The sequence below is a fragment of the Triplophysa dalaica genome, chromosome 11, assembly GCF_015846415.1.
Source record: "Triplophysa dalaica isolate WHDGS20190420 chromosome 11, ASM1584641v1, whole genome shotgun sequence".
In the NCBI taxonomy this organism is placed as follows: Eukaryota; Metazoa; Chordata; class Actinopteri; order Cypriniformes; family Nemacheilidae; genus Triplophysa; species Triplophysa dalaica.
In genome coordinates, this window is record NC_079552.1 from 3,165,144 (window position 1) to 3,192,653 (window position 27,510).

At 38.7% G+C, this 27,510-nt stretch overlaps 1 protein-coding gene across 1 annotated transcript; it reads right to left on the reverse strand.

Annotated features, from left to right (window-relative positions):
- Positions 1 to 504: 504 nt before the first annotated feature.
- smoc2 (SPARC related modular calcium binding 2) lies at positions 505 to 27,144 on the reverse strand. Its single transcript, XM_056760012.1, is given in 14 exon segments — positions 505 to 1,024; positions 1,237 to 1,274; positions 1,490 to 1,645; positions 1,648 to 1,736; positions 2,188 to 2,287; positions 7,689 to 7,771; positions 9,055 to 9,241; positions 11,790 to 11,861; positions 12,652 to 12,702; positions 14,405 to 14,449; positions 15,471 to 15,570; positions 16,695 to 16,801; positions 18,192 to 18,354; positions 26,628 to 27,144. Coding segments are annotated over 14 exon segments (1,296 nt in total). The 5' UTR covers positions 26,709 to 27,144; the 3' UTR covers positions 505 to 1,000.
- Positions 27,145 to 27,510: the final 366 nt, after the last annotated feature.

Genomic DNA, 27,510 nt, shown 5'->3' on the forward strand with positions numbered 1-27,510 from the left:
TACACAATCACCAACCCGACTTTCACACTCATCTCAGCAGTCTGTTCTGCAGCACTAGAAAAGTCTTTGAAGGAGGGTTCGGTTAGTAGCGCCGCTGTTTAAAGTCTTAATTTGACAACTGAAGCATCAATAACGAATCCCCTCTTTCACCTTCCCTGCAGTGTTAAAAGTGAAGCAAGCGCCGTCTAATCTCACAGATCCAGCGGCAGATCTGCTTATCGTAAATTACACACGGAGCGAAAGGAATGGGGTCAATCTGAGGTCACGGAGAGAAGGAAGGTGCCGAGCTCCAGGCGAGGTTACTGGGCTCCGGCCTGCAGGAATGAAGAACTGTGGGATCATGGGAAGACTGAATAACATACTGTATGTGTTTTAATACACTGGCACAAAGTGTAGTAAGTGAAATAGATTTTAGCAGAAAATTATAAATTAGATGAGAACGCTTCGAGGATCTTACAAGAATGAGATTTAAAAGGGTTTGAATAACAAACACATAACAATATATACAAAAGACTTCTTTATTTCTACTCATCATGAAACAGTTTCAACTTTTATATCCACTTGACTGTAATCTCTTGAGTCAAACTCAGGCAGTATTTTTGTTTGGTATAAAAACTAAGATGAGACTTCTTAAATTCGGTTTAGATGCATTACAAACTATCCATAGATTAGCCCAAAATAAAGACACACAAAATATGTAACAGAACAACATGGCTGGCTTTGACAACACACGTAATACAACTTAGAAATGTTTTAGACTCACAAAGGACACATACATTGTATGTGTTAAATTATTATTATTCGTTTCGCTGTTGTTGTAAGGACATAACAATTCTAACTACATCATTCACATACTCAGCAGTCTGTTTAAATACTGTTTTTTCTACAAAGTGAATTTACATTGTTTTAAAGTACAAAGTGCAAAGACTATGGTTTCCGTCGTCCTTTTGGTGGGGTCGGGGTCCGCGGGACAGAAGCGCGGGCGATATCAGAGGTGACTTTAGCCTTGTTTCTTTGACAGGTTCTGCAACATAAATAAACAGCGATAGAATAATGACAATGGGATTTTAATGTTGTCATCGTTTCCTGTTGGCCTGTAAAATCAGTGTTAAAATCATGTTATTTAAAGCAGTACTTAAATAATTCTGTCATCTTTTATAGAGAGAGAGAGAGAGAGAGAGAGAGGTGGGCTGGAAGGCATGTTGTGAATGTTAACAGGCTCAGACATTAACTCACCAGTTTGCTAGAGGTTGTGCCTTCACCGGTTTTTGCCCCTGGGTGACAAAGCAAGGAGAAAGTTTTACAGGCGGATTCCTATTTACATGACAGCAATACGGGTTGTTTCTGAGAAAGTTATTCAACAAATGCAAGTGCTCGTTGTCATAAAAACGACATCACAGTCTTACGAACGTACAGTAGACTCAAAGCTAAACCCCATAAAATCTCTGAAGGAGTGTCTGATGGATGGTGGTGGTATTGTTTGACTCACCCTCTTCCTTTGTGACTCCCAGACATCCTATCAGTTCCTGCAGAGACAGAGCCTTATCGTTGCTGACATCACAGTACTCCACAAACTTCTTCACGCACTTTTTGGGTTTGGATTTCTTGCGCAGTAAGCGTTTGAAGGGTTTGATTTCTTTCTTTCGATATCGCCGCTGGAGTTTTTGTCGAGCTGACTGAAATACCAGTGAACCACTCGTTCCTCCAGAGTATGACTGGGGTCTGGCTCCAGCATCCTGAAGGGAGAACAAATGTTACGTTTCTGACCAATCACTGAGCACGTTTACATGTGCATCAATTCAATACATTTTTGCAATTCTGTAACTCATGAAATCAGATAACAAAATGCGAAATGTACGTTAGCATCTTTTAATTTTTTTATAAACTCCAAGCACTTATAACTACGCATAATTTTTTTTTGGAAAAGGATGAAGTTTGTTCCAAATAGTAAGCCTTTTTCGGTAGGAATGCGTTAAAACCTGGAGATGGTCAAGTTCATTTTGGAGATGAAGGACGTGAATATATTATATAAATATAGTATAATAAATTATTAGCTAAAAATATTGTCACACCCGGTTGGGTTTATTTCCTGCAGCAGACCTATACTAAAAACTTTGATATAACAAAGTTAAAGTCAGCTGTTAAACGTTTTAAAAAATATATTTTTTAACAACTTCTTGACTGTACCTGCCAGCAGAGGCGGGGTCAGTCACCGCATGCACCATGTCTGTGGACAACGCATCCAAGACACTAGTGAGGAACTCTGCTTTCTTCTCCCCGGGACATCCTGAAACAGACACACAAGATTTACATGACACTGACGTCGTTCCTGAAACACCTACAAAACTGCTGATCTTGAATCAGTTTGGACCTCTTCGGTTGAAACAGATTGCAGACCACATATGTTTCATTTCTGTCAAGGAAAAAATTGAAACACTATGAGGATGAGTATAAATAAAGCAATAAAGAAAGAAACGTTTTACTTTTGACAGCAAAATAAAAATCGTAATTTCTTTCGCTCTGGTTTTTGGTGCAATTAAGCTGCGGTTATAAAAGAAAATCCATAAAATAAAGTGAAAGATGAAAAGAAAGCTTTCATGCGAGATTTTTACCTGCGGGCAGTTATCAGTATAAACAGAAACTTTATAAACAGCTGTTGAGAGTGAATTAAGTCATGTAACCACGGCTCTGCTTCTCATTATTCAACTACATCATTTTCTCACTCAGATCTCAGTGAGCTGTATTTATAAAAGCATTAAAGACGTTTAATTTTGATTCGTTGGCATATTTAAGACATGTGTTTTCACATAGCTGTGGATAAAGGCATACCTTACCAAAGAGCACTGTGATGATACCATGGTACAAGTGTGTATGATGTTTTAAAAATGAAAACTCTCTGCCAGGTGACCTTTACATTTTAAAGGTTTATTTCATAGTCATTTTAACTATTTGAAAAACCACCAAAGAAGAAATTACCTTACAACTATGATAATGTGCACACTTTTTCACAGTGTTTATATCATGATACAAATGACCATCAAGTTTATTTATCATGGTATTTACATGGTACTTTAAAGACCACCAGCATGGTAAAAGCAAGCGCTATAGGGGGCCCAATAATCACAAAGATGTAAAACTTACAGACGTACCTGCTTTAAAAGAGACTGCATATAAAGATGGAAAGTTAAAGTATGTAACAACTTGTTGCCCTTTTCACCGCCCTGTTGTAAAGATCAGACCTCCCCTATCCTGTCTGAGGAATGACAGCTGCCAATCAAACTCAGAATGAGTCGTGTCTGATGGCTTTATGATGGGAACTGGCATGTACAGCCACAAAAAGTAAACGATTTGGACAGAAAAATATTATTATACGCAAAACTCAGTAATCGGCATTCTCATTAACAAATAATGTTGTGGCTAATCACAATACGACAAGCAAAGTAAGTGGTATTTAAGAAATCAATAAATATACGGTATAAATACTTATTATCATATTGTCTAGCAATTATTATTTTCTTATTTTTGTTATTCTTGTACATTTTTTGTACATGTTTTATTTACACAGCAGTGAATCTCAAACGTATTTAATCTTCAGTCTGTGGGGAAACATTTAACTACGTTTTTGTTTTGCATGTATCTAACCATAAGAAAAAAGGAAAAAGTGTGTGTGGGTTTTTCATGCTGAAAAGATTTGCATACTGAGCAGTTTACGGTCATGCCCAGAGGATACAGATTCTCTGGGGTGGGAGATAATAGCATACTGGGGTCCTTGTGAACAGGTGTGTGTGTGTGTGAACAGGTAAACTGGCACGTGAGTTGGTGTCCACTGCAGCACATGTTGTGAAGACCTGCGTGAGCTTCAGCTCTTCACCAGAGTCCAGACACAATAAAATATCTAACCCATCTGTTCATATGAGCTCCTGCATTCTTCTCGCTTCTTGCTTAAAAACAACAACATTTATTGTAGTCCAGACCCTCCAGAGAGCTATCTATTACTTTTCAGAGATCAACTTTTCTTGGGTTGCCGACTACATCACATTTCTGGCTGAACGTTGTGTTCAAAAAAACAAATAACCAATCACTTGACCTGCTCGGTTAACATCGCAAATCAAATCCCGTAAAGCAATACTGAAATACACCGAATTCAAATACTGCGAGATTACAACAAAGGCCTGACGCTACTGATTCATGCCATTCATCTGACCATATCTTAGTGTTCCTCAGAACTGCACCTGTGGAACTTTTAGAAAAACGATTGAGTTGAGAACCGTGGCTGTAGATTGTGAATGCAAGCAAGCTCCTCAACACCACGATTAACCTGCCGTGACCGAAGAGCTTCTAACACCTGAACACATGCTGATGCCAGTCTTCACATTTTCAAAATCGCCACCATAATATTTACTTTAACCCATAACATATCCTTACAATTAAAAGAAAACTATCTGTGTTTTTACACATCAAAAACATTGATTTTATAATCTTTTCTCACACTTCAAAAACATCCCCAAGGAAAGTTTTGTTATGATAATATATAGTCATTTTACAAGTAGGGGTGGTACCTTAACAAGATGCATTGTTTATATGCTTAGTTTCTATTTTACATACTGTACATCTACCCTTAAATCTTTCCGTCACAAAACTATTTTCAGAATTATATTATAACCTCTTTTATTATTTAAGATGTTTGTGTTTACTTAATTTTACTGTTTTTTTTACAGATTTTAAATATTACATTTTAATTAAATATGGTAAAAAACGTAAGATTACAGAAAAAGATATATGGAGGGAAAAAACGTTATTTATGATTTATTTATGGCACCCCTTTTTTCTGTTTTTTACATGATTTTTGTAGTTTATTTTTTTAAATATGGCCAAAAGACATACAATTACAGAAAAAGACCCACATATTTACAAGAAAAATTTGGGGAAATATTTTATTTCTGGCTTTAACCGTATCACTTTTTTGCAATAAATGTTTTTTATATGATTTTATTAATGTCGACATCCCCAAAAGGGAAGTTTTGCTCAAATTTGTAAGGGTTACTCTCATTTGGAGACAGATGTACTCTTAAACATGATTAAGATTGTTTGTATATATAACCTAACACTTACCCATACTCTAACCCTAAAAGAAAAGATGCATTTTATTCATTTTGAAAAGGAACTTTGCTGCTATTTATTTATTTTATATTGTTTAAGACTTTTACTGTGCTACTATTAATATTATTATTATTATCATTTTAGTGTTTTTACAAATGGAGGACTTGCTCACTTTTGGTCCCCCAAATGTAGTTAAGTGGACACACAGACAGCTAAGCATGTATCTATTGACCCTCATGGGCATTAGGGTGTGAAAATAAGGTTAAGCCCATAAGTAGGCTACTGTCTGAACCAGAGGTATTTTAATGAACGTGTTAATATATTCTTTCAAGCAAACTACAATCTAAATTAATATGTTTACATTTTAATTACATTGAATTTACATTGAAAATGTTTCTCTTGTTGTAATCTGTCACCAAAGTGTGTTCACCTAAAACCCACATTCTCACACCTCCACTGTTTTTAAAGATGAATCTTAATTAAAGTATGTAGATAATCCTAACAGTCCAAATCTTGTCAGGATTACTCCAGAGTCAAGGATTTAGTATACCACAAAACTTTTTTGATTTATTTGCACTAACAAAAAGCTACTTCAAGTGTAACAATTGACAAAAAAAAAGTGGATTTCGAATAACATGGTATCGTTGAAGGACCTATAATATAAACATACCATGAAATTGATAAAAATAGCAAATATAAATAATCTATGGACTCAAATAGATAAACACAAAATTGGACGAATGCGCATGTAGATTATTATGGGTAATGTTCGATACCAGAAGGATTTTAGGAACTGTTGCATCATGGCATTTGTTAAATCGTTGCTCACCGAGTGTGACCGGGACACTGATTTGTCCATAGATGGATTCGGAGCTCCCTTTCGTCTGGTTCGGCTGGCAGGGGTAACGTGGAAAACCCAAGGAGGCGGGGTGTGTTTATATGTCAGTAAACCATACTCTGTGACTGTCAGAGAGCGCATTTGTACGCCAAATGTGGACGGGTCTCACTTCGCCCTTTCTGGCTCTCCTGCCTCTCGTACCATCTCTGATGTAGTACAGAGACTGCAGTCGATCTCACCGGACGCACCTAACTTTATCCTTGGTGACTTTAATCGTGTTTCTCTTAAACAGACTCTTAAAACATTCCAGCAATATGTCTCCTGTCCTTCCAGACGGCATAAGACTCTCTATAATGGGTCTGTAAAGGATACGTATAAATCTCTCCTACTTCCTCCATTGGGCTCTGCTGATCACAGTTGCAATCATTTACTGCCCATATGTAAAACAAACGCTAGCAACTTGAGAAAGAAGTCAAATGTGAACACGGCCTTACTCTGTTTCAGGGGAACGAGAACAGCCACGGTCAAGTTATTGATGTCTTTGTTCAGTGGTGTGAGGAGTCTTATCTACATCTTAATAATCGAAAACTCAAGATATGCACATTGATTTTAGGAGGAATACTCATAAGCTTAAGGAAGCTATAGCACTTTCACATATAAAAGCTAGGAACCATTTGCATAGTGAGTTTCAGCTTCTTCCCTCTTGAGGGAGGTTTTTAGTCCCAAGATGTAAGACAAAGCGGTATAAAAATATTGTGGTTTACGCTGCCTTAACTGTGTGAAATATACTGTAGGATGGTGGATTTTAAGTATGTAGCTTGTTTTAGGTAAAATGTGATTGTTATTGCTCTTGTGTCATAATAATGAAATGTGTTTTGAAATAGTGTGTAAAGATAGATGTTATTGTCTCTTTGTTTTACTGAAAACAAATGTATCTTTGTAAATGAATAAAGTAACCTAACCCAACCTAACACTACATATCCATTATTTATCACAATGTTAAATAAAAAGCAGACTTAATAAACCTGTGTAATATATATTTAAACTGAAACAGAAACACAGTTACTTCAGTCTCATGCTGTTAATAGAAGTCACGCCCTTGTATCCTTTCCGCTGTCGTCCTTCTGTTTCTCTCTGTTTCTCATCATGGCCACTCCTCCACACTCATCTCTCCCTGTCATCCGCCTTGGCTCATCCTATCTATCGTAATCTATCTTTTCTACCTCCCTTTTCCACAGCGAGATCATCTGTTAACATCTGTTGTCTGCAGACCGTGGGGTCGTGGGAAACCTCGAGATGGTTTTGGACTGTAGATGTACACACACACACACACACACCTGTGCATGCTCGAGTTCACATGCAAACAGATACATAAAGACAAACACACACAAATACACGCTTGCATTGAATATAAATACTTTGTGATCAGTATGAATGCAGGTAATGTGGCTGTAATATTTGTTGATTTGCAGCTGGGCCTTTAAGACTTGTGAATTGAGAAACAGGACTTTATATGTGTTCTTCATTAAAATGTTTGCGCTTGATTTTTTCAATAACTTCTTGCAAAGTCACCAACGCATTGCGACAGATTCACAAAACTGCCAGGATCATACTGAAATGATCAAGGACCTTAAAATGAACCTCAGTGATGTTCAGATTTTTTCAAAGGATGTACGGAACGGACAATAATCCCTCCATTTCTTGACTGTTTTATGTTTTATGTACATTCTACGTTGAATAAGAAGCTCACCTTGCAGATGTCTGCTCCTGTAATAGTCCTTCGCTTTGTTGGGATGAGCTCTGGCATTTCCATCACATTTCGGTTGTTCGTATCTACAAGCAGAGAGAAGGCAAAGCATTTTCTTTTTGTTTCACTCACAAGTCAACAAGGTAAAATTGTCTACCAATAGTGAGACAAAAACTTTGGAATGAAGATACTTACTGGAGCCAAGCATGGGTTTGAGGGTGGATAACTTCAGAAATAACGCTTAACTAAAGCACATGTTTCACACAATACTCTCTTAATTTTAAGGATCTACCGTCTATCGCGAACATTATACATTACAATGGCAGACACTTTTAGACAGCTCAGCACATTACAATGCATTCAATCGAGATTGTATTAGTAAAGGTTTTCTATCCACAGTATTTACTTACAGTATTGTTAAATGGGATCATTGGCTTATGCAAGTAATCTCAAAATGGACAAATAAAAGCCATTTGTTTGGCATGGTTGATATGTGACCCAGTCCATGAAAACCAGGCTAAAGTCAAAAAATGTAATTCAGAAATAACGACAATTCATTTAAATTTCCATGGGCCCGCATGGAAAGTAAACACGCTCATTATGACCTGTCCAACACCAGAGTGAGAGAGAAATAGAAAGAGAGAGAGGAGGCTGAAGGGAAGGTAGTACTTCTAAGCTTGCTCTAATGCGCTGTCTGGCAAACTGCCTGGCCCTTTGTTAACTCAATACTACATTCGGTGATGCTCAGCAATCCACAGCAACGCTCCATAGCTCTCCTGTGACTCATTAACTGAACCCCTGCATACACCGGACTATCAGCAAACACGCAACAATGTTCCGTCAGCCTTGATCTCCAACAACGGTTGTAGGAGCAGACCAACGATTTAACAAATGAAGCCTGCTGCTTCGCACTACATTGAGTTTGACAGACCGCTGTCTTTGAATTGTGAGCAGAAATGTGTCTCTGAACGACCTACATGTTAAAGGAGACTGTATCAGATAGGGCCAAGTATGGGCCCCTGAGGGACGCCAAAGCTCAATTTTGTACCCCACGGTAAGGTAAGTTGAATAATGGGGCCCCGGGTGTATATTAGATGTACTGGCACCTAACGTTTTAAAAGGCAAGTGGTGGGTTTCCCCTTTCAACAAGGAAGAAGCGTTTAAGTTGGATTTTGGCAACTAAAAATGGAGGGATTAGTTTCTCTGGGGCTCCAGAAGTGTTTAAAGTAACTTAGTTAAAGCTAAGGTTAAGAGAAACGCTGAAATGAGATCTCTTCTTCCTGGCAGCAGTATACGAGTGAATTCAACTCAAATGGTTGGATTATGCCTTTTTATTTGACTGAAATGCACGAAAAGCATACTCTCTCACCTTGTAGATGTTCCAGGTATGGGCCGGCCTGTGTCCACCAGAACACACCAGCAGTACCCAGTGGAAGGATGACACTGTACTGGCTTGTAAAGGCCTCCATGAGCACAATCCGGCACAAACACAGCATTATTTTTATGTTGTCTTGCATCTTCCTGTGCCGTCAGCTGCTCCTGATCACATGAGGTCGCTGGGGTAAAATAAGCCGGAGAGAAACACAGAAAAAAACACAATGTGAGAGTCAGTCTTCAGTGGATGAGTGATGTTTAACAAGGAACTGTGGAAAGAGGAGACAGAGCATCTGTGTTTACTCTGATTCAGATCATTTACCACAAGAAACTAATAACCTCAGTACAGTCTCAGGTTTAAAATCGTGTCATTTGATTTTACCTGGCAACCCGAAAGTGTTGTTTTCCCCATTAAAGCGAAAGCAGAAAGTGACCAAACGAACACATGTACTAAATTCCAAGTCAAAGAAATACAACATTTTTAACATGTTTATATTATTATTTATTCAATTTGAAAGTATGTATATATCTATACTATTTATACTATACTTTTATTATACTGTACTTTTTAAAGGAGAAATGTTGGATTTTAGGAGGATCTATTGACAGAAATGCGATATAATATACAAAACTATTTCTTCAGAGGTGTATAAAGACCTAGCGTAATGAACCTTTATGTTTGTATTACCTTACAATAAGCTATCAGATCAAACCTCTTTAACAGCGTTGCTATTTACTGTTAGCTAGCTCTTCCCTCAAACGTGCTGTGCAATGCAAGCATGAAATGCGTAGCTTTATCATAGCTTAGAGCACGCAAATAATCATACAAATTAATAAAATAAGCGAGGACGACACGAGTATACGAAGCAGCACACTGGTTCCATATAAACAATAACACCTCAGTTACACAGCTAATATTACAACAACAAGAACATATCTTGGTTCTAACACCACAAATATTTGTGGTCCATAAATAAGTGACTGCTCTAAAAAAAGTTGGTGGCTTGCTAGACGCTAGAAACTAATTCCACATTTGTCCACGACACTGTTGTCATGCTGTTTCTACGTCAGTAAAGGCGGTTACAAAGGGGAAGTGATAATGTGTGTCAGCTGCACGTTGCACCGGTCCCGCATTTCTCACGGAGGAAATCGGAAGCATAAAAGGAGGAGCGACAGGAGTGTACGACGTTGTTACCACTGTTGTGCTAAGTTTCATTTATGTTTGGGTGGCCGGCAGTCGACCGTGAGGTTGCTGTCGGCCCCTTACTTTCGTTTTGTATTGTTTGCTTATTTGATTAAAGTTGTTAAATGTTCGCCAGAATGGCAATTTTCTCACGATTTATAAGTAGTTGGAAACACTTGAGATATTGTAAGTACTCAACTGAACAAAATACATAACAATAGCTTAGTGGATTTGGGATAAATACTGCCAAATTGTAACAAACTGCACCTTTAACTGGTTTTGTGTCTAAACAATAGAAGTGAATGGGCACCATCAAAGTTCAGTTACCAACTTTTTTTCTTACGTGTTTTGCGGAAGAAAGATAGTCATACAGGTTTGATATGACATGAGGTTGAATTAATCATGAAAGAATTTTCATTTTTGGGTGAATTATCCCTTTAAATATATGTCAGTGAATACCTGGAACCCATGAATGGACCGTATAGAGCACAAACCTCGAGCTGTGTTTTCTGTCCATCAGGAACCAATCAATGTGTGTGCTGTGCCACATGTAAGCACTCCAGCAAAACTCTTGAGCCGCCTTATCTAATGCAAGCAAGATTACTATACCATACAAAAAAAGTGCTTTCACAACCTTATTCTCGTTCTTCCTCTGTGATGGTGGGACACTCCTGCGATACTATGGTATTCTTTTAAGAACCTTATATTGTTGTCTGTCTCTGAGTGGGCGATATACATCCCAAAGATCTCAAAGAATGAATTACACATAATCAAAACCAGCAGTTTTCAATGCACCACTCTGACATTTTTATTGGGTTTAAAACAAGAGAACTTTGTAATCAAACTATTCACACAAACACAAAATTACTCTAATAAAGAATCATGTAAACTGTGTAGTTATGTCATGAGGATCACTGGATTGTTAATCCCAGATGGGTTTTATCAACATCTCGGCTGATTTCTTCATCGGATCAACATGACAGACAATAGCTGAGCAGAATCGCTGAACATAAATTTCATCATTCTATTGCTCAACCTTACCTTATCATCTGAAGTAAACACAATTTACAACTTTTTTATGCTACCAAGTGCTGAGAATTTATATTCCGTTTTGGAGCTGTCAAATCGGACGGCCTGTCTGCAAATCATCTATCAACGAATGACTTATTGATATCTTATTGATTTGTTTCAGACGAATTTCGAAAGAAGCATTTGCAATAGACATGGTAGCAAAATTAAATATGAAGTCTCCAGAACAACCTTTGAGCAATTACATTTTGCTCAAAAGCCACTATCACATTCTTCTGATATGCTGTCAAAGTCTCCGTTCTTTCAAGCCGTGAGCTCAAACAGAGAAAATGTGCTGGAAATGGACCAAGATCAGACATGACGACCAAGTCCAAGTTTGTTTTTATATGATACATGAGAACAGTTAACATGTTATGATTTTCTGTCTTCTGCAAAATACAGAAAGCGTCCCAGCTTAGATTATTCTTGTTAACGTTGTTGTGTTGAAAACTGCTAACAGATGTTTGTTGGTAACTCACATTGAGTTCTGGTCCTGTTTTGTCGGCTCCGCCGCTGTTCTGTCCACAGTGTGGGGTACTGAGAGACGATATCTAAAACAAACACGCGAGACACAAAATATGAACTCTGTTTTAAGCTCAGTGTGCTGTCTACCTGGAGAGCATTTGAGGGCATCATAGATGTACCCTGAACAAAATGCTGTTCTGAATAGTCAGATGTCTTATAAAATGTGTTGTTTGGTCTCAAATCTAAAGCAGAATTGCATGATTCTGTCACACTTAAAACAATCCCAGAATGCTTTGCAACAACCTCAGTGAAAGATTGCTTGTCAAAATTGCAAGTATTCGTCTACGCTTGCAAAAAGGTTCAAATGTGCTTAGTATAGTTCTTAACTTAAAATCAGAATGCAAAGTTTCAGTTGAAAGGTAATCACAGAAATATATTTATAATCTACATATAGTATAAGTATACTGACAGAAAAGTCTATTTATGTAAAAATGAGCTACATTCAGTACATAATCTACCAGTACTTCAAACCATGTAGTGTTTACTACACTTTCAAGTATACTTTTGTAAACTAAAAAGTGGGACAGTGTAGCCCAAAGATTGAATGGTACACTAGTGTACTATTAGTAATGATATTAATACACTTACTACACAGAGTATGCTTTATTTAATTACCCTTTATAGTATACTTATTTCTTGTCAAGGCATTGTCGATTAAAAATAAACTTCAATTGTATTAAATGGAATTAATAAAACAGCTTATTTCACTAAATATTTGTGTGTACTATTCATTTGTTTATTATTAGGTGGCAAATGTTCTTTCATTTGTATCTCGCTTTGGATAAAAACTGCTGAACGAATAAATGTGACACTCACCTTCCTCATCTGTGGACGGCTGGGGTTCCATCACGACAGTGACCGAATCATCTGCATTCAGAATGGAGAAGAATTGCGAAGAAACTACAATTACAAGAGTTAGCTAGACAGTCGCATAACATCAGCTTTAATGCTTTTGCACATTGCCCGGCCGAGAGAGATTTAAGAACTAGAGAAAAAAAAATGAAAAGGTTAGAATTATGGGAGAAGAGAATAGAGGAGGTAAAGCGGTAATGAGAGGCATGGAACGGGTTCAAAAGAGGTGTAGTGGTTGTACTTTACACACTGGAAAAATAAAAATTGTTTTTAACATTCAAACTCATTGCTTGACACGATACACTCATGTATATAAAGACAAACAGCAGAGAGCTACAAATACAGAATTCTGTTAACGCAAGAGCTCAGAAATGTGTGCAAAATACACTGGAGTGCTGCAAAATGAAACACTTTTTGATTAGATTTATGAAGAGATCAGGAAAACAGAGATAGGAGGACACACACACACACACACACACACACAAAGAGAAGTCAAAGGAATTTTAACACTGAACGTCACAAGTGTGGTTAACCTCAGCAGAATCACCATAAACTCATCAAAGAGCTACGGAGAAACTGCACCTTTTTGGTGTTTGTTTCTTTCCTTTATAAAAACGAAACCTCTTTGAGCATCCTCGGGACACAGCAGCTGTTCGATTGTTCAATACAACAAGAAAATGTGAATCTAGAGATTGGGTGATCCGCTCCGTCTTAAAAGGGAAATGAGTTAGGGACGATTTCATCTGGACAGAAGAGACATGACGTCTAGGTGAAGTGCTTCGTGCTCTCCGAGGCACTGAGACAAAACCGTGAAGCCCTTCGATTTCATTTAACGACTGTGAAAGGCCAAAGCTGTTATTATGGCGTCTCTCTGTTTAACGACTTGAACATACGACCATTTACTTTCAGCCCTGAAGCAACTCCGGCAGTCTCAATTCACAAAATATTAGAATGGCAAGCCTCAACCCGTAGTGTGGACACAAACACATTGAAACAGGTCATTTTACAAAACATTACTGTCCACCATAGACATACTGTGTATAAAAAACAACTGATAACTTAACAGCAGAAATTTACAATTGCTTTACTTTATAATGTTAAAAAGAGTATTATAGCTGCAGTTGATAATTGTTGAATTAAAAAATAATTTGATACTGGAAAAAACAACTAAAAGCATTTACGGAATTGTTTGTATTATTAGTTTTTTTTTTTGTTAATTTTACTTATAAAACTTTGTGCAAAATCTTAAAACAAGTATTTATTAAAAATATATAAAAAATTGTCACGATTCTGCAAATTCAACAAAAAAATATATATAAACTTGCGCAACTAAGACAAAATATAAAAAAATCGTATTAGTTGTTTTTTCATTTTTCATGTTTTCATTTTGCATGAACAATTAGAAAGATTTTATTGTTAAAAAGTTTCCTTTTTGTAACTTGCAATTTCATGTTTTAAACAGTTAAAATGTTTGCGTTTAAAATATTAGCATTGCTTTTTTTTCTTGGACACACTTTGCAATTTCACTTCTTTAAGCAGAGATCTTATAACATTAGATTCAATTGTAAAACTGTCATCCCTGTTACCTCTCTGAATACGTGATCAAATCTACATTTATAAACAGATGAAAAAATATTACTTGGGATTAATAGAAAACAAAATTGAAACGTTTAAACATTACTTGAAACTAGAATACAGTGACGGTAATGGCATTTACCTGCTTTTGCTGGCTCTTTTGGATTCACCTTTCCGTTCTTGGAACCTTAAAATCAACAGGACAATCACACTTACTGCAAACATTGCAAACGTACAGCAAGAATCTGTATTCATCATTCATAAAGTTGTACATGCACGTCTCTGCCAACGTATAAAACCCTAAATGTCTCCCGCAGATCAGAGCACGCCTGTCTTCCAGGAAGAGCTGATCATGTGCAAATTTTATTCTCGAAAAGTGACATACGTTTTTAATTATGTTTTAGGCCTCTACGGGGGAAAAGAGTAATGTTATGGGGTCTGCAGGGGGTAAAAACCATATGACACTATCTTGGAGTAAAAGAGATGTTTGGGCTCGAGTGTTTCGCCTGCCAATATACGTTGGGTTTGTGATGCTCCTCCAGACCTAACTGATTAAACTGTTGCATGTGCAATTACATCTAATTGGTCTTTTTCTAGTGAACTTGTGGTTCTGCACAGCCGAGCCAACAACGTCATAATCAGAAAACCATGGCCTGCAGTGATAGTCAGAATTTTTGTGTTTGTGAGTACTCGGGCTGTTTACTGACAGCCGACATGTGGCTTTGGTTATGTAGTATTGTTAAACTGTAAGGATTTTGTAGATTAGGATTAAGGCCGTTCTGGCAGTGCTTCTCAAAGCGTGAGGCTACTTCTTGAGTTTCATTCGGTTTGGTGCTTTCAGATCTACTGAAGTGACGACACATGATAACCAATGAGTTCTGACAACACAGCATTATTTCTGTTTTAATAAATCAAGACAATTAAATCTGGAAAATAACTGAAAATAAGAGGTTTAATCATGGTCTCAGTTTGTTTTTCAAAGAGGAGATTTATACTCCAGCCAATTTTCATGGGACTGGTGAGATTCCGGCTCGCCCAAATCTGGCATTCTTCTGCCAAAACACAGTGTCAACAACATTAAGATCACTGCTTGATCACATTACTGATGATGTTTAAATCTCCTTTGCAAATAAAACAGAACACTTCAAACAGGCACACAATGAATTAAAGCCATAAACAGACACAGCAGAGGCAGAAGCGGGCGGTACCTTGACATTGAGGTTTCTTATTGGCTTCTGCAGAGCCACTGATTGGTCGGCCACCGGGCGTTACACACCAGCAGTAACCAGTGTAGCTGTGACACTGGATCTGTTCAAAAACATACACAATGAGAAAAATCCTTCATCATTTCATTTACCATCAACATGTAACGTGCGTGTCATCTGTTTGTCTGTCCGTCTTTCTGTCTATCTTTATATCTATTTGTCTGATTTGTCGATCTGTCTTATTTGTCCATCTTATTTGTGATCTATCTCGCTGTTTTTCTGATTGGTCACTTTAATCTATCTGTCTGTCTGGTTGTCTGCCTGATCAATCTATCTGTCTATGTATCTATCTATCTGATTCATCTATCTATCTGTCCGTCTGTCTTATCTATGTAGTTGATCTACGTATCTGTCTGATCTATCTATCTGTCCGTCTGTCTGTCTGTCTGTCTGATTTATCTATGTAGCTTACTGTCTGTCTGTCTGTCTGTCTTATCTATGTAGCTGATCCACCTATCTGTCTTTTTTGTCTTTCTGATCCATCTGTCTTCCTGTCGTCCGTCTGATCTATCTACCTGTCTGTCTGATCTATCTATCTATCTATCTATCTATCTATCTATCTGTCTGATTTGTCTGTTCATCTGTCTGTCTGTCTGTCTGATCTATCTTTCTATCTATCTATCTATCTATCTATCTATCTATCTATCTATCTATCTATCTATCTATCTATCTATCTATCTATCTATCTATCTATATATCTATCTATCTATCTGTCTGGTTTGTCCGTCTGTCTTATTTGTCTGTGTGTTCTAACTGTCTGATTTGTCTGTTCATCTGTATGTCTGTCTGATCTATCTATCTATCTATCTATCTATCTATCTATCTATCTATCTATCTATCTATCTATCTATCTATCTATCTATCTATCTGCCTGTCTGTACATCAGAATTATCTATATAGCTTTTTGTCTGTCTGTCTGTCTGTCTGTCTGTCTATTTATTTGATTTGTCTGTATGATCTATCTGTCAATATATCTTACTCTGTCTGTCTCATCTATCTTAATGTTTCTCTGTCTATCTGTCTGGTTTGTCCGTCTGATCTATCTATCTATCTATCTATCTATCTATCTATCTATCTATCTATCTATCTATCTATCTATCTATCTATCTATCTATCTATCTATCTATCTATCTATCTATCTATCTATCTGTCTATTGTAACTCTTACCTCACTGTAGGTTCCGTCAGGGTTGCAGACAGGTACAAACACCTGCGGGAAGACTCTCTTAGCTTGCTGTTCTGTGTACCTCTTCTCTGCCACACACCTGGATGTATCTGGAGACACAGCACAGGTAAATCCACAGGTCAGGTGGTTTATAAGTTTATCTAATCATCCCTGAAATCAGAATTAAAACACCTTTCCCATCATCTGTGTGGTGCTACGTAGCTGTCAGAACCGAGAAACAGTTGAAGCTCTTAAAATGTTCTACACTTGATGATTCATTTATCCGCAACTTCTGTCCTCAACCAGTTCCCTTCTATATATAACTCCAGTTTCCCATCATTCCACTTTAGACGCAGTTACAATTCTGCTAATGTTGTCAGCGTGATATAAAAAGCAGACCGTCCGTGGAGAGGACGCATTAAATTCAAACCGACAGGCAAATCTTTCCCTGACTGATGTGGCGTTGATGTTTTCTTTTCTGGGGAAAGGAAAGAATGGCTGTAGCGAAAGAAAATGAAGCAGGAAATAAAGTTTCGTCTTCAATGAACTCTCAAACACAGAACAATTCAAGATGTTTCACAAGTGCTGAATGCATGTGTGCGGCTGGGATCTGGACCAGACATCAATCCGCTCTCTCTTCCTCCTTCTGTATTGAACTGATGGCGTTCAGCAAAACGTATGTGTGTGTGTACATACTGGCGTGTATGTGTGCGTGTTGTGGTCATTACAACCGCTCGGCAGAGAAATTCACAGACTGAAGTCTCACCAGTCTTGGAAATTAATTTCAATGCAGACATATAGTCATTCTCTCCACTGGGCAAACCATTAAAAACAGTCTCATTTCGAGATGACATGCGAGCACTAACACAAACAAAACCAAGACGAATGATTAAGAGAGGAAAATACAACAATAGCAAACAGTTAAAGTCACATTCAAGGGAAGTTTTTCACTAAACGTCCTTGTTCAATCGTCCTTTTTATCTTTTTGGCAATTAGACTCTTTTGTGCCCCTTGACCCCTCCGTCATTTTCGTCCTCACATCCTTTAAATCTCAATGTGAGAACGACACATTGTGCTGACTTGTAGAAAAAGAGAAGTGGGGAATAAAAGGGAGAATAAATGAGACAGGGCGAGAGAGTCTTCTTACCGAGCCCAAAACAATAAGAGGGTTTGTGAGTCGTTTGACCTTTGACCTCTTTGGGCACAGACAATATTTTGCCCCTTCCCTCGCACAAATAAGCCCCAATCTTTCACACATATGAATGCAGCGCTGTACATCTACATCTAAACTGACTTTGATAAAAGATTAAGAAGAGAAACATTTAGATTTCATGTGGTTTGGTAAATCCAAGTTTTTGTTGCATCGGACGAAAATCTCTTTTATCCCCTCGAAGAATGAGTTATCTCCGGATGGATTTAACCCCGTCTACCTCACACCCCGACCCTCAAGGGGCATCGGCCCAACTAGCAACAGATCACACATGATTGGTGAACTCTGACCTTTGCATTGCCCTCGGCTGACCTCCAGCTGAGGGTCACGGCACTTTGCACGGAGAAACTCGCAGCGGGAACTGAAGGTCCGGCCGTCGGATGCGCACAGCGGCTTACGATCAGCTCCGGAACAATCCATGTTACATTCTTTATCCTGTTCCACACGCAGAAACTACAGAGAGAAAGAAACAAGAGACAGAATGATGAAAAGGATTGTGTTGAGTTAAACTGTACGAGCAACAAGCTATACAAAACACACAAATATAGCAGGAAATAGTATTTTGGATTTCAGATATTATTGAATGAATTAACAGCAGAAAAATACAGTCCTAAATTATTATTTGTATTACAAATTATTTTTGTTTTATATTTATGTTTTATACTGTGTCCTTTTAAAAATAAAGGTGCTTTAAATGTTCTTCACAGCGAACCATGTTTGGTTCAACATAGAACCATTCCATCAAAGGTTCTTCAATGAACAATTTCTTACTTTTTTATAATCTGAAGAACCTTTTTCATCACAAAGAGCCTTTTTGGAACAGAAAGGTTCTTCAGGTGTTAAAGATTCTTTATGGAACCAAAAGGTTCTTCTTTGGCATCAAAGAACCTTTTGAAGCTCATTTTACCCTGTATTCTGTGTATTATTTGGTATGTTTTTGTTTCATATTTTATTGTCTTTGTTATTTATGGACAAAATCGGAATTGATGTAATAAAGTAGAGACGACTATAAAGATTATCAAAGAATATTGTTAATGATTCCGCAAAGCTATTCATGGTACGACAGCACAAAATAGACGATGTTTTAATGAGAGTTCTGGTGTTTGCATACTGAAATAATTGCGACGAGAGAGAATAACTGCGAGCCACAAAAGAACAGAAAAAGAAAACATCGACACCTCTCGTGTTTCATAGAACATCAACCCCGACTCTGTAATAAACACAAGAGAACCTTTAATGGAATCAATACGGATCCATTGAAAACAGATTGATGAAATTCCTTTCGATCCCCATCTCTAAACACACACGTCTTTTTTTAGTCCACCCTTAAAACTCACAACACGTACATTCTCCGGCATTCCGTCGTTAACGGACTAATAATCCACAAACAAATACTCAAACACACACGCGAACAAAACCCAACACAGACAGTCAAATAACCCGAGCGTTCGCTGACCCCTCTGATACTAACGTCCTATGCCAGGTCTTGTTTGTGAATGAGGGATCGTGGGTGAAAGACAGAGGTGCTGACGGCTTCTCGTGTAGCGCTTTTATCTGTCTGACACCCTCACACCTGCGCAGGTACGGCCGCAAACAAAACGTCGCTTGAATACATGCAAGCTCTGTGTATTTTCTTCTTTGTTCTCGTTCATCATCGCAAATATCAGCTCACAGGAAATGGACTTTCTTTGTGCTGGGGACATTACCTGCGCAGGTGTGGCTTTAATGTTTGGGTTGGTTAGCGTAGAAAAACTCAAGAGATCTATTGGCACAAGCCGGAGAATGCAAATCCGACTTTAGAAGGCCTCGACAGACGCATGCTCACCTGTGGCCAATAAATCAGCCGGCGGATGAAAGCGGCGTTGAAGGGAAACAGATCCTTCATATCAAACGGATGGGTAGGAACATTAAGCACTCAAAAATTAGCGCTGGATGACATCCTACAAATGACTTTGTGCGTGTGTGTGTCGGCGAGGGAGCTTTGCACCTGGAAGATGGTTTCAGAGGGGGTTTAAAGATCAGCCCTTTGCCCCTGGCGATGGGAGACAGAGGTGCTGTCATCTCTGATCGTAAATCTTCACCTGATGAATGCTGGGGAAGTGTATGTGTGTGTGAGGGAATAAGCTGCTTTGGGTAAGTTGGATAAAGATCGTGAGTGTACACGGACTGAACTAATCTTATTGTTTATTGAGTCTTTTATTACTGCTGTGGTGTTTGTGCCCACAAGCGAAATTAATCGCTTAAAAGTCAAAAGCCTTTAATTTTAGAGTTTACAACACTTAATAGATCACATTTGTCTCCGGTGTCTCTATAGAAATATTAAAGAGGTCTAATTTGTGATTTCTATGGGTGTGTAGTTTATTCAAGGACGAATCTTTCATGATAAAACAGGCAATGTTTGCTTTCTCATACATAAAAAATTCTCTGTGTTCACTCACAAGCTTATTTTGAAAGTGGACTCAGATGTCTAGTTGTGAAAAGAACGCAGTTTACTTTTGATTTATGTACACGGTTGTGTTAGAAACAAAACAAACGTTGTTATTTCTGTGAGAACGCACAAAATGTGTTGTCCTTAACTGAACGGATCTCTGTGTTATTCTGCAACAGCACATTTTGTGTTACTTTTAACACAACTTGTGTTGTCACTTTCATTTATTTTATACAAAATAAACACAAAATGCGTTACATAACATCACATAAAACGATGCGTCAGTAATAAACACATTCTTTGTAAGAGTGTAGTAATGTTTGAAACAACTTTATTCAATAAAATCAAAGAAAGAGATAGAAATTATTGCGGTTTGCGTGTTAATGCATATTTGGTTTGCATGGCCTGAAAACACAGAAGTGACGGCTTATTCATATCGTACCTTGTGAATAAGGAAATCGTATATAAAATAATGAATATTAAAACAATAACAAAGTTCTTTAGACCATTTCAGCATCAACAACAAACGTTATGTGGCCCAAACTTAACATTTGGAAGACTTCCCCAAATAATCTGTAACTGTTGAATAAATTTAATTTAAATTAATTCACTATACAAAAAATATTCATATAAATTAATATGAATGTAATTAATTATATAAGAAATCGTATAACCAAACACAGACCGGAAGTTAACTTTGGGCCAGGTGCGTGCATCCGATGAAAATGTCTATACCCACTGCGAAGAGTGATCCCGCATAAAGAACGTACAAATTCATACAAATTATTAAAATGGATAACATTTTGTTGGTTGACATATACCGTCAAAGTTTAAGTTTGCAGCAGATAGCAGAGAGAGGGTGCTTTGTTTTCCCTAAAAGAGCGCGAAACATGTATGTTGGTTAATTTTCACTTTTAAACTAATTTTAATATGATTCAACTTTAATAATATAATAACTTAAGGCATTACTGTTTCCCATATTTCTTTCAATATTGTGCAGCTCTCTTTCGCAGTATAATAACTGCATATGACCATACAGCCATTTCCATTTTATTGAGTGAAATGTGTCACAAAAGGACAACGGTTCTCTTCATCACTGCCCACTTTTTAACTCAGACTACTTCTGAATGCATGAACATTACGTCTCATGTTTGTGACTGACAGACTTCTGCTGTCTGAGATCACGGCTCAACACTGACCCCCCGCCGCCATCCCAAACTCTTATTCCCACCACAAAATCTCTTTCTTTCCATCTCTCTCTTTGTCTCCTCAAACACACAGTCTTTCTCTCTCTGTTCGCTCTCTTGCCTTCTCTTTGTGTCTCTCTTACACACAGGCACTTTCTTTCCCTTTCTATCGCCCTCTCGTTCCTGCAGCTGTGACCCTGTGGCCCTTCCGCTTCGTCATTCTCAGCTCTTCTGTCAGGGAGCTCGCAGGAGGCCCGACAGAGATGTCAGGAAACATATTCTGCCCGGAGCGCCGTCGACCGAACCACAATCCCCATTTCATGACGCCGGCCAAGGCCCGAACTCAGTCAAGCGATGGCTGAAGAGCTCTCGCGGCCAACGCGGTTCAATCGGGTCACAGCTGGTGTCCCAAACACAGACAAAACCAACAAGACCACCACAGAGGTCTCATCACAGCCAAGACACATTTAGTGTGTCAACAGTACAGTCAGGATCGTCCCAAACTAGACCCCACGAACCCCGACGCAGCCAAATAATCACCAGCTAATTCAGAGGCGGCCAAACTAAGACACATCTATTGAAAGATCGCCAGGAGAATCTTGAGCCACCCACGACAACTGTCTGGATACAGGATCAACAGCTGGTCACAAAAACACCACAACAGAAACCTTTCCACTTAAGTTCAGATAAAGCGTTTAAATGAATGTATAATGCTGGATTCAATGATCAACTTATTACTTATTTATACTTTTCTTTACGTACAGGAGTGGCCAAAAGTGCTTTAAATAAACCAAAATATAAGATGCGTTATACAAAATGGAGAAAAAAATACACTTGGTTAAAGTATTTCTCTTTTTTTGGACAAAATTGCGTGTTGGCTAACTACAGTGTATCAGGTGTATGGGTTTTGTTTTATACAAAAAAAGCATACAAGACTTTAATTTGATCAGTTATTAATACTTTGTTGATCTTTTCTTGTTTTTGAATATAGCCGCAATTTCCTTGACTCTATAAGCGAATGTTCAAAAAAGATCAAACGTTAAAGTCTTTAAAGTCGCCATTCTCAACAACAAAAGAAACAACATTTAGCATTTCCTATAAAAAAAATCATTCTACGCCAAACTTGAAAATTTGCTGTTTCTTGCTGTCATTTTTGTAATTACAGATTTTTAACAGCAAACCTCCCTTAAACAATGCCTATCTTCTGGTCATTTCTTGTTAAACTTGTTAAAAGTGTTCTTCAAACAGCATCAAAACTGCTGCAAACTCTTTTCTGGGATCCAAGTAAACACTAGTTATGTTAATTAAGTATATATTTTATTTTATATACTCACCAGATTTTGAACTCAGCTTCTGTATGTGTATCTTATTAACATATCTCCTACATGACATCCTTGACACTTCAACTAGTCATTCACATCTGCCAACTCCCCCATCTTCAAAGCAAAATCATTTCAGATAAAGAGAAAGAAAAAGGCACCAAAAAGAAGTGAAGCGAGACGGACAGAAAAAAATGACATATTATTTTCAAGGACCCACCAGCACACAAACTTCCAATCCTATTACCCCCTTTTGGCGGTGAAGCATTGTGGGATTGAAAGCATCGATTCAGAGGCCAATCTCCAGCAGAGAGAGCATTGTGGCCGACAGAGGGCCACATGGGGGCCGAGGGGCCCCAAAAGGATGGGGGGACCGCCCAACCACAGACCCAGAGAGGCCCCTCACACCTTGGCCGCAATGGGTCAATGGAGGCCTGGCCGAGAGCGAGAGAGAGGGCGAGGACGTGTGAAAGGGTCCCGACGGGGGCTTCCTCGGATAGGCTAGGCATCGTCAGTCTCCAGCGTGGTGAAAAGTGACAGCCTAGATCCAGTCTATTAACTCAATCAAAGAGAAAAGCCTGTAATTGCTGTGAAAAATTGAGGCGAAAAAAAGGGAAAGGCCTGCTGGTAGTAGTGTGAAGAACGTGAAAAAAAAACGTTCCCGTGCAGGTGCACAGTTTTGCGTATGAATACATGCACCATTTGAGCCTGAGCTGTTTTCAGAAGAAAACTTCAGTAGAGATGTATGATATATTACAAAATGATAAATCAAATGCATCTGATTCTCTAATTCGCTTTCTCGAGAGTCACATCAGATGCACACAGAATTCTTCCTTTGACACCAAAAACCACTCTCATCTTACCAATAGGAAACTTCTGAAAAGTTTTGGAGTCAAACTGAAAGGAAATGTGGAAAATGTGCTACTATATTTGTAGAAATACAGAAGCATTTCTGCCGTGATGATTTTCAAAGGTACTTGGCACAGCCGAGTTATGAATCTCCTGTGTCCATGTGTCCTTATTGTTTCCTAAACCCTACTTCCTTATTACTAAACCGCAGCAGAGCGGACCGACTTTCAAAATAATGAACTGATGTTGTTGGCGTGAATATGCGATCCACAGAGGTTTCTAATACAATTTCGGAATGTGCCACATAGCTTCGTTTCAATAAGCAATGTTTTTTTTGGGGACGGACGAGGGAGATTTCACTCTTTTTAACATATTTCATTTACACTCTACGTATATAACATTGTAAAAACATTCTTTACTGCCAACAATCAGATTTTTAGAGCTCATATACACAGAAGTAAAAACAACAGCCTGATGCTTTATCTGGAAGGTCTGAGGTGCATAAAACTTCTGAACAATGTCTTGCTGGTTTGACTGAACTTCGACAAAACGTTTTGTAAAACTTTAAATAAATGTGTTTCTCCTCGTCATAAAGTCAGTTTAGGGTGAAGAAATATCATTAGCTCGGTAGGAAAAGAATTCTATGAGATGTCCACACTAAAACAGTCACCAAAAAATTTAAATTCTGTCATCATTAACTCTACAACATGTATTAATGTCTTTGTTCTGAAGAAATTTCGAAGAATGTAGGAAAGCACACTGTTCTGGGACACTGTATTTTTTCCTATTGTGGCAGTCAATGGTGGCCATGAACTGTTTGGTTATAAGCATTCTTCCAAATTTCTTTCTCTGTGTTTTTAGAAAAGGGCGTGAAAAAGAAGACCAATTTTTTGGGGGGGTGAACTATCCCTTGAAGAAACTTTGACTAAATGGTTCTTCTATGGCATCTCTGTGAAGGACCTTTTGAAGCATTTGAATACATGAATGCCTGTAACTCAGTAAAGAGTCTATTATGTTATCACCGCAGAGGTCACATGATCAATCCACATGGAAACCTTTGGATAAAAGGGGCTACCAAATGCATAAATGTGATGCAAATGAATTGACAAAATCCCATTTCCCATTTGCGGACATGTATGTTGTCCTCATTCGCATTCATATACAATATTTCAAATTGTACAAAGTTTTAAATATAAAACCAATATATCCATGGCATTGCTAAGAAAACGTGTGTGTGCGTGTGAATCTAGATGAGGGTCTGCAGTGCACAACTGCATCTCTGCCTCCCACATTCCGCTCAGCCAGGCCGTGTAAGAAGAGTGAGGTGGGACGACCTCCGACCCCCAGGTTAACTACCCACAGCCATTTGTTAACATTTAATGTAAAGGCAACTTTTCTCAGCCTGTAAATAATGAGCAGAGGGGCGTCGGCCATAGTGTCTCTCCGTAAATCACATCACTAGTGTGACACTGTGCATTCCTTCCCCAAAGTCCGCTTTACCTGTGCTGGATTGATTTATCCTTCAAATCTTTTCTTACGGCACAGGATACACCCCGACCAAGCCTGTCGATGGACCCGTACAGGTGAATCGCAGATCTCAGGACAGTTAGCAAATTTAAAGAGGGCTACAGTGAAACGTATTATCATGTTTACTTTCTCTCTCTCTCAAATAACAGCATATCTCCCCTCTTCCGGCACGGGCTGATGCAGGTGCCCAGGAGACCTCTTCATCACAGGCCCTGATTCATGCCCGTGCCACATAGCTGCCATCCCAGAGGACCGAGCTGTAGCAGATGCCAGCAGAGAAACATTGACGGTGACTGTATCTGCGCTGATGGTGCTAACAGCCTCCATCAGCACCACGCGGGGAATGCCAGGTGAAAACTCCAGAGCGAGCGCTGCCCGCTCTCAACACGGGGATTGAGAAAACAGCTCTGTGGGGATGCCACATATAGACCTCAAATATTAAATATGAAAATTGAAATCAAGCATTCACAGATTCAAAGCACAATCCACAAGTTATGTACAGAATAAAACAATGATTCTCATTTGCATAGCGTTGGTAAGGGCAAAGTATGCACATCAACTGCAAGGCACCCATAGTTATTGGAATTTCTGACAGGTACATCAATATTGAGTATTTACCAACATTTATGGATTAGAAAGTGGTCCGTTTTACGACTGTATGTGCAAACCATCAGGCGTTCAGTGTGGATTGAGCTGGTTGGACATAAATGCCTGGGCTTCGTAGTCCATCAAAGCCGCTCTGTGTCCAAACCCATGCCTCTCTTTACCAACTGTGTCCCACAGGGGACGAGCTTACACTCTCTCTCTCACTCAGTTAATGGGGAGCGGCTTCCCGCAATCAACAACTCTAACCCTGTGTACACAGGCAGGCGTCCATGAAGAAACCAGCGAGAAAACCTCAAGCTGTTCATGCGGCGCAGGAGCAGAGCCAAGTCCCTGTTAAACGGGTGAAGCACGAGCTTGGAGTGCACCTGTAGCTTTGTGCTTGTTGCTATCATTCGAAAGAGGCCATGTGGATCTCTGGTGACCCTCCAAAAGAATTTCGAGTCAGTGAGTACGCAAACATCTCCACAGCAAACAGGATTACCGTGATTACTCGTCTCATCTTACACTAGTGTCTGAGCAGAAATTCTCGAGCCAATATCAACCTGATCAATACCCCGCACACAAACTCGTGTGCTGCCTTCTGTGAGATCGGGACAGTGACTCTTAAACTATAAAATAATGTTAAAATAAATGTAGCTTGAATAAAGACACCTAGGTTTGAAGAGACTAAACTTTTCATCACAAAATCTCTGAGATCAGACCAGGATATAAAAATATAATAAATTATAAAACGCACTGCAGTTATGATATTTCAAAAGAAAAATAAATAAATAATTGAGTACTAATAAAAAATGTGTCAGGGTGACCCACCGTCAGCGCGGAGAGTTTGTGCGCGTTTCCTGCGTAAAGAGCGCACAGCAGCACCACCACCAGCAGGACGGAGACGCGCATCCTCACACCTCTCCAGACGCAGAAAATCCACACAAAAAACTTTCTTTAAGCTCTCCAAAGTAAAGATGAATTCCTTAAATCCCTTCGCCTCGCAGCTCGTGATAAAAAAATACGGCTTGATAGTGAATGTATGGACTCGGTACCGTGTTTTCCCGCGTGGCAATGTGTGCGTAATGAAGTGAAGCGCTCCGTTTTGACTGTCTTTGCTCTGTCCTGTCCTCTCTTCAACGCTTGAGCTCCCTCTCTTTCTCTCCCCCTCGGTCTCTCTCTCTCTCTCTCTCTCTCTCTCTGTGAGTAGGTCTTATCGGACGCCCGTGCTGTAGTCGGGAGGTGAGTTTGGGAGGAATCTCTTATAGATGCTGGTAGGTGAGGGAAAGGAAACTCTGTTATCCGCTGTCTCTCTGTTCTTTTCATCAGCACACGTGAATCGCTCTCTGTTTGGGTGAGCTGTATACTGGTTTAAGGAGAAGGCATGAACAAGGGGCTTCTTTTTGACAATTTCGTCATGAATAGTGTGCTGTAACTTCCATTTAGAAAATACACTGACTGCTCAAAAAGTAAGGGAACACTCAAATCACATATCAGATTTCTTTGGGGGGGAAACAGTCAAGTTCAAAAGTCTTCACTGGGCTATTATACATTGCAAAATGTATTGGAAACATAATAATGTGACTATTTATGTTTTACTTGAATGTTTGGTTCATAGCCTATCTTATATGTGATTATTTAGACAAACACAATCTTGTTTTCTTAGTTTAGAAGGGATCAAAACTTTGAAATAACCCAAATGGACCAGACCTAA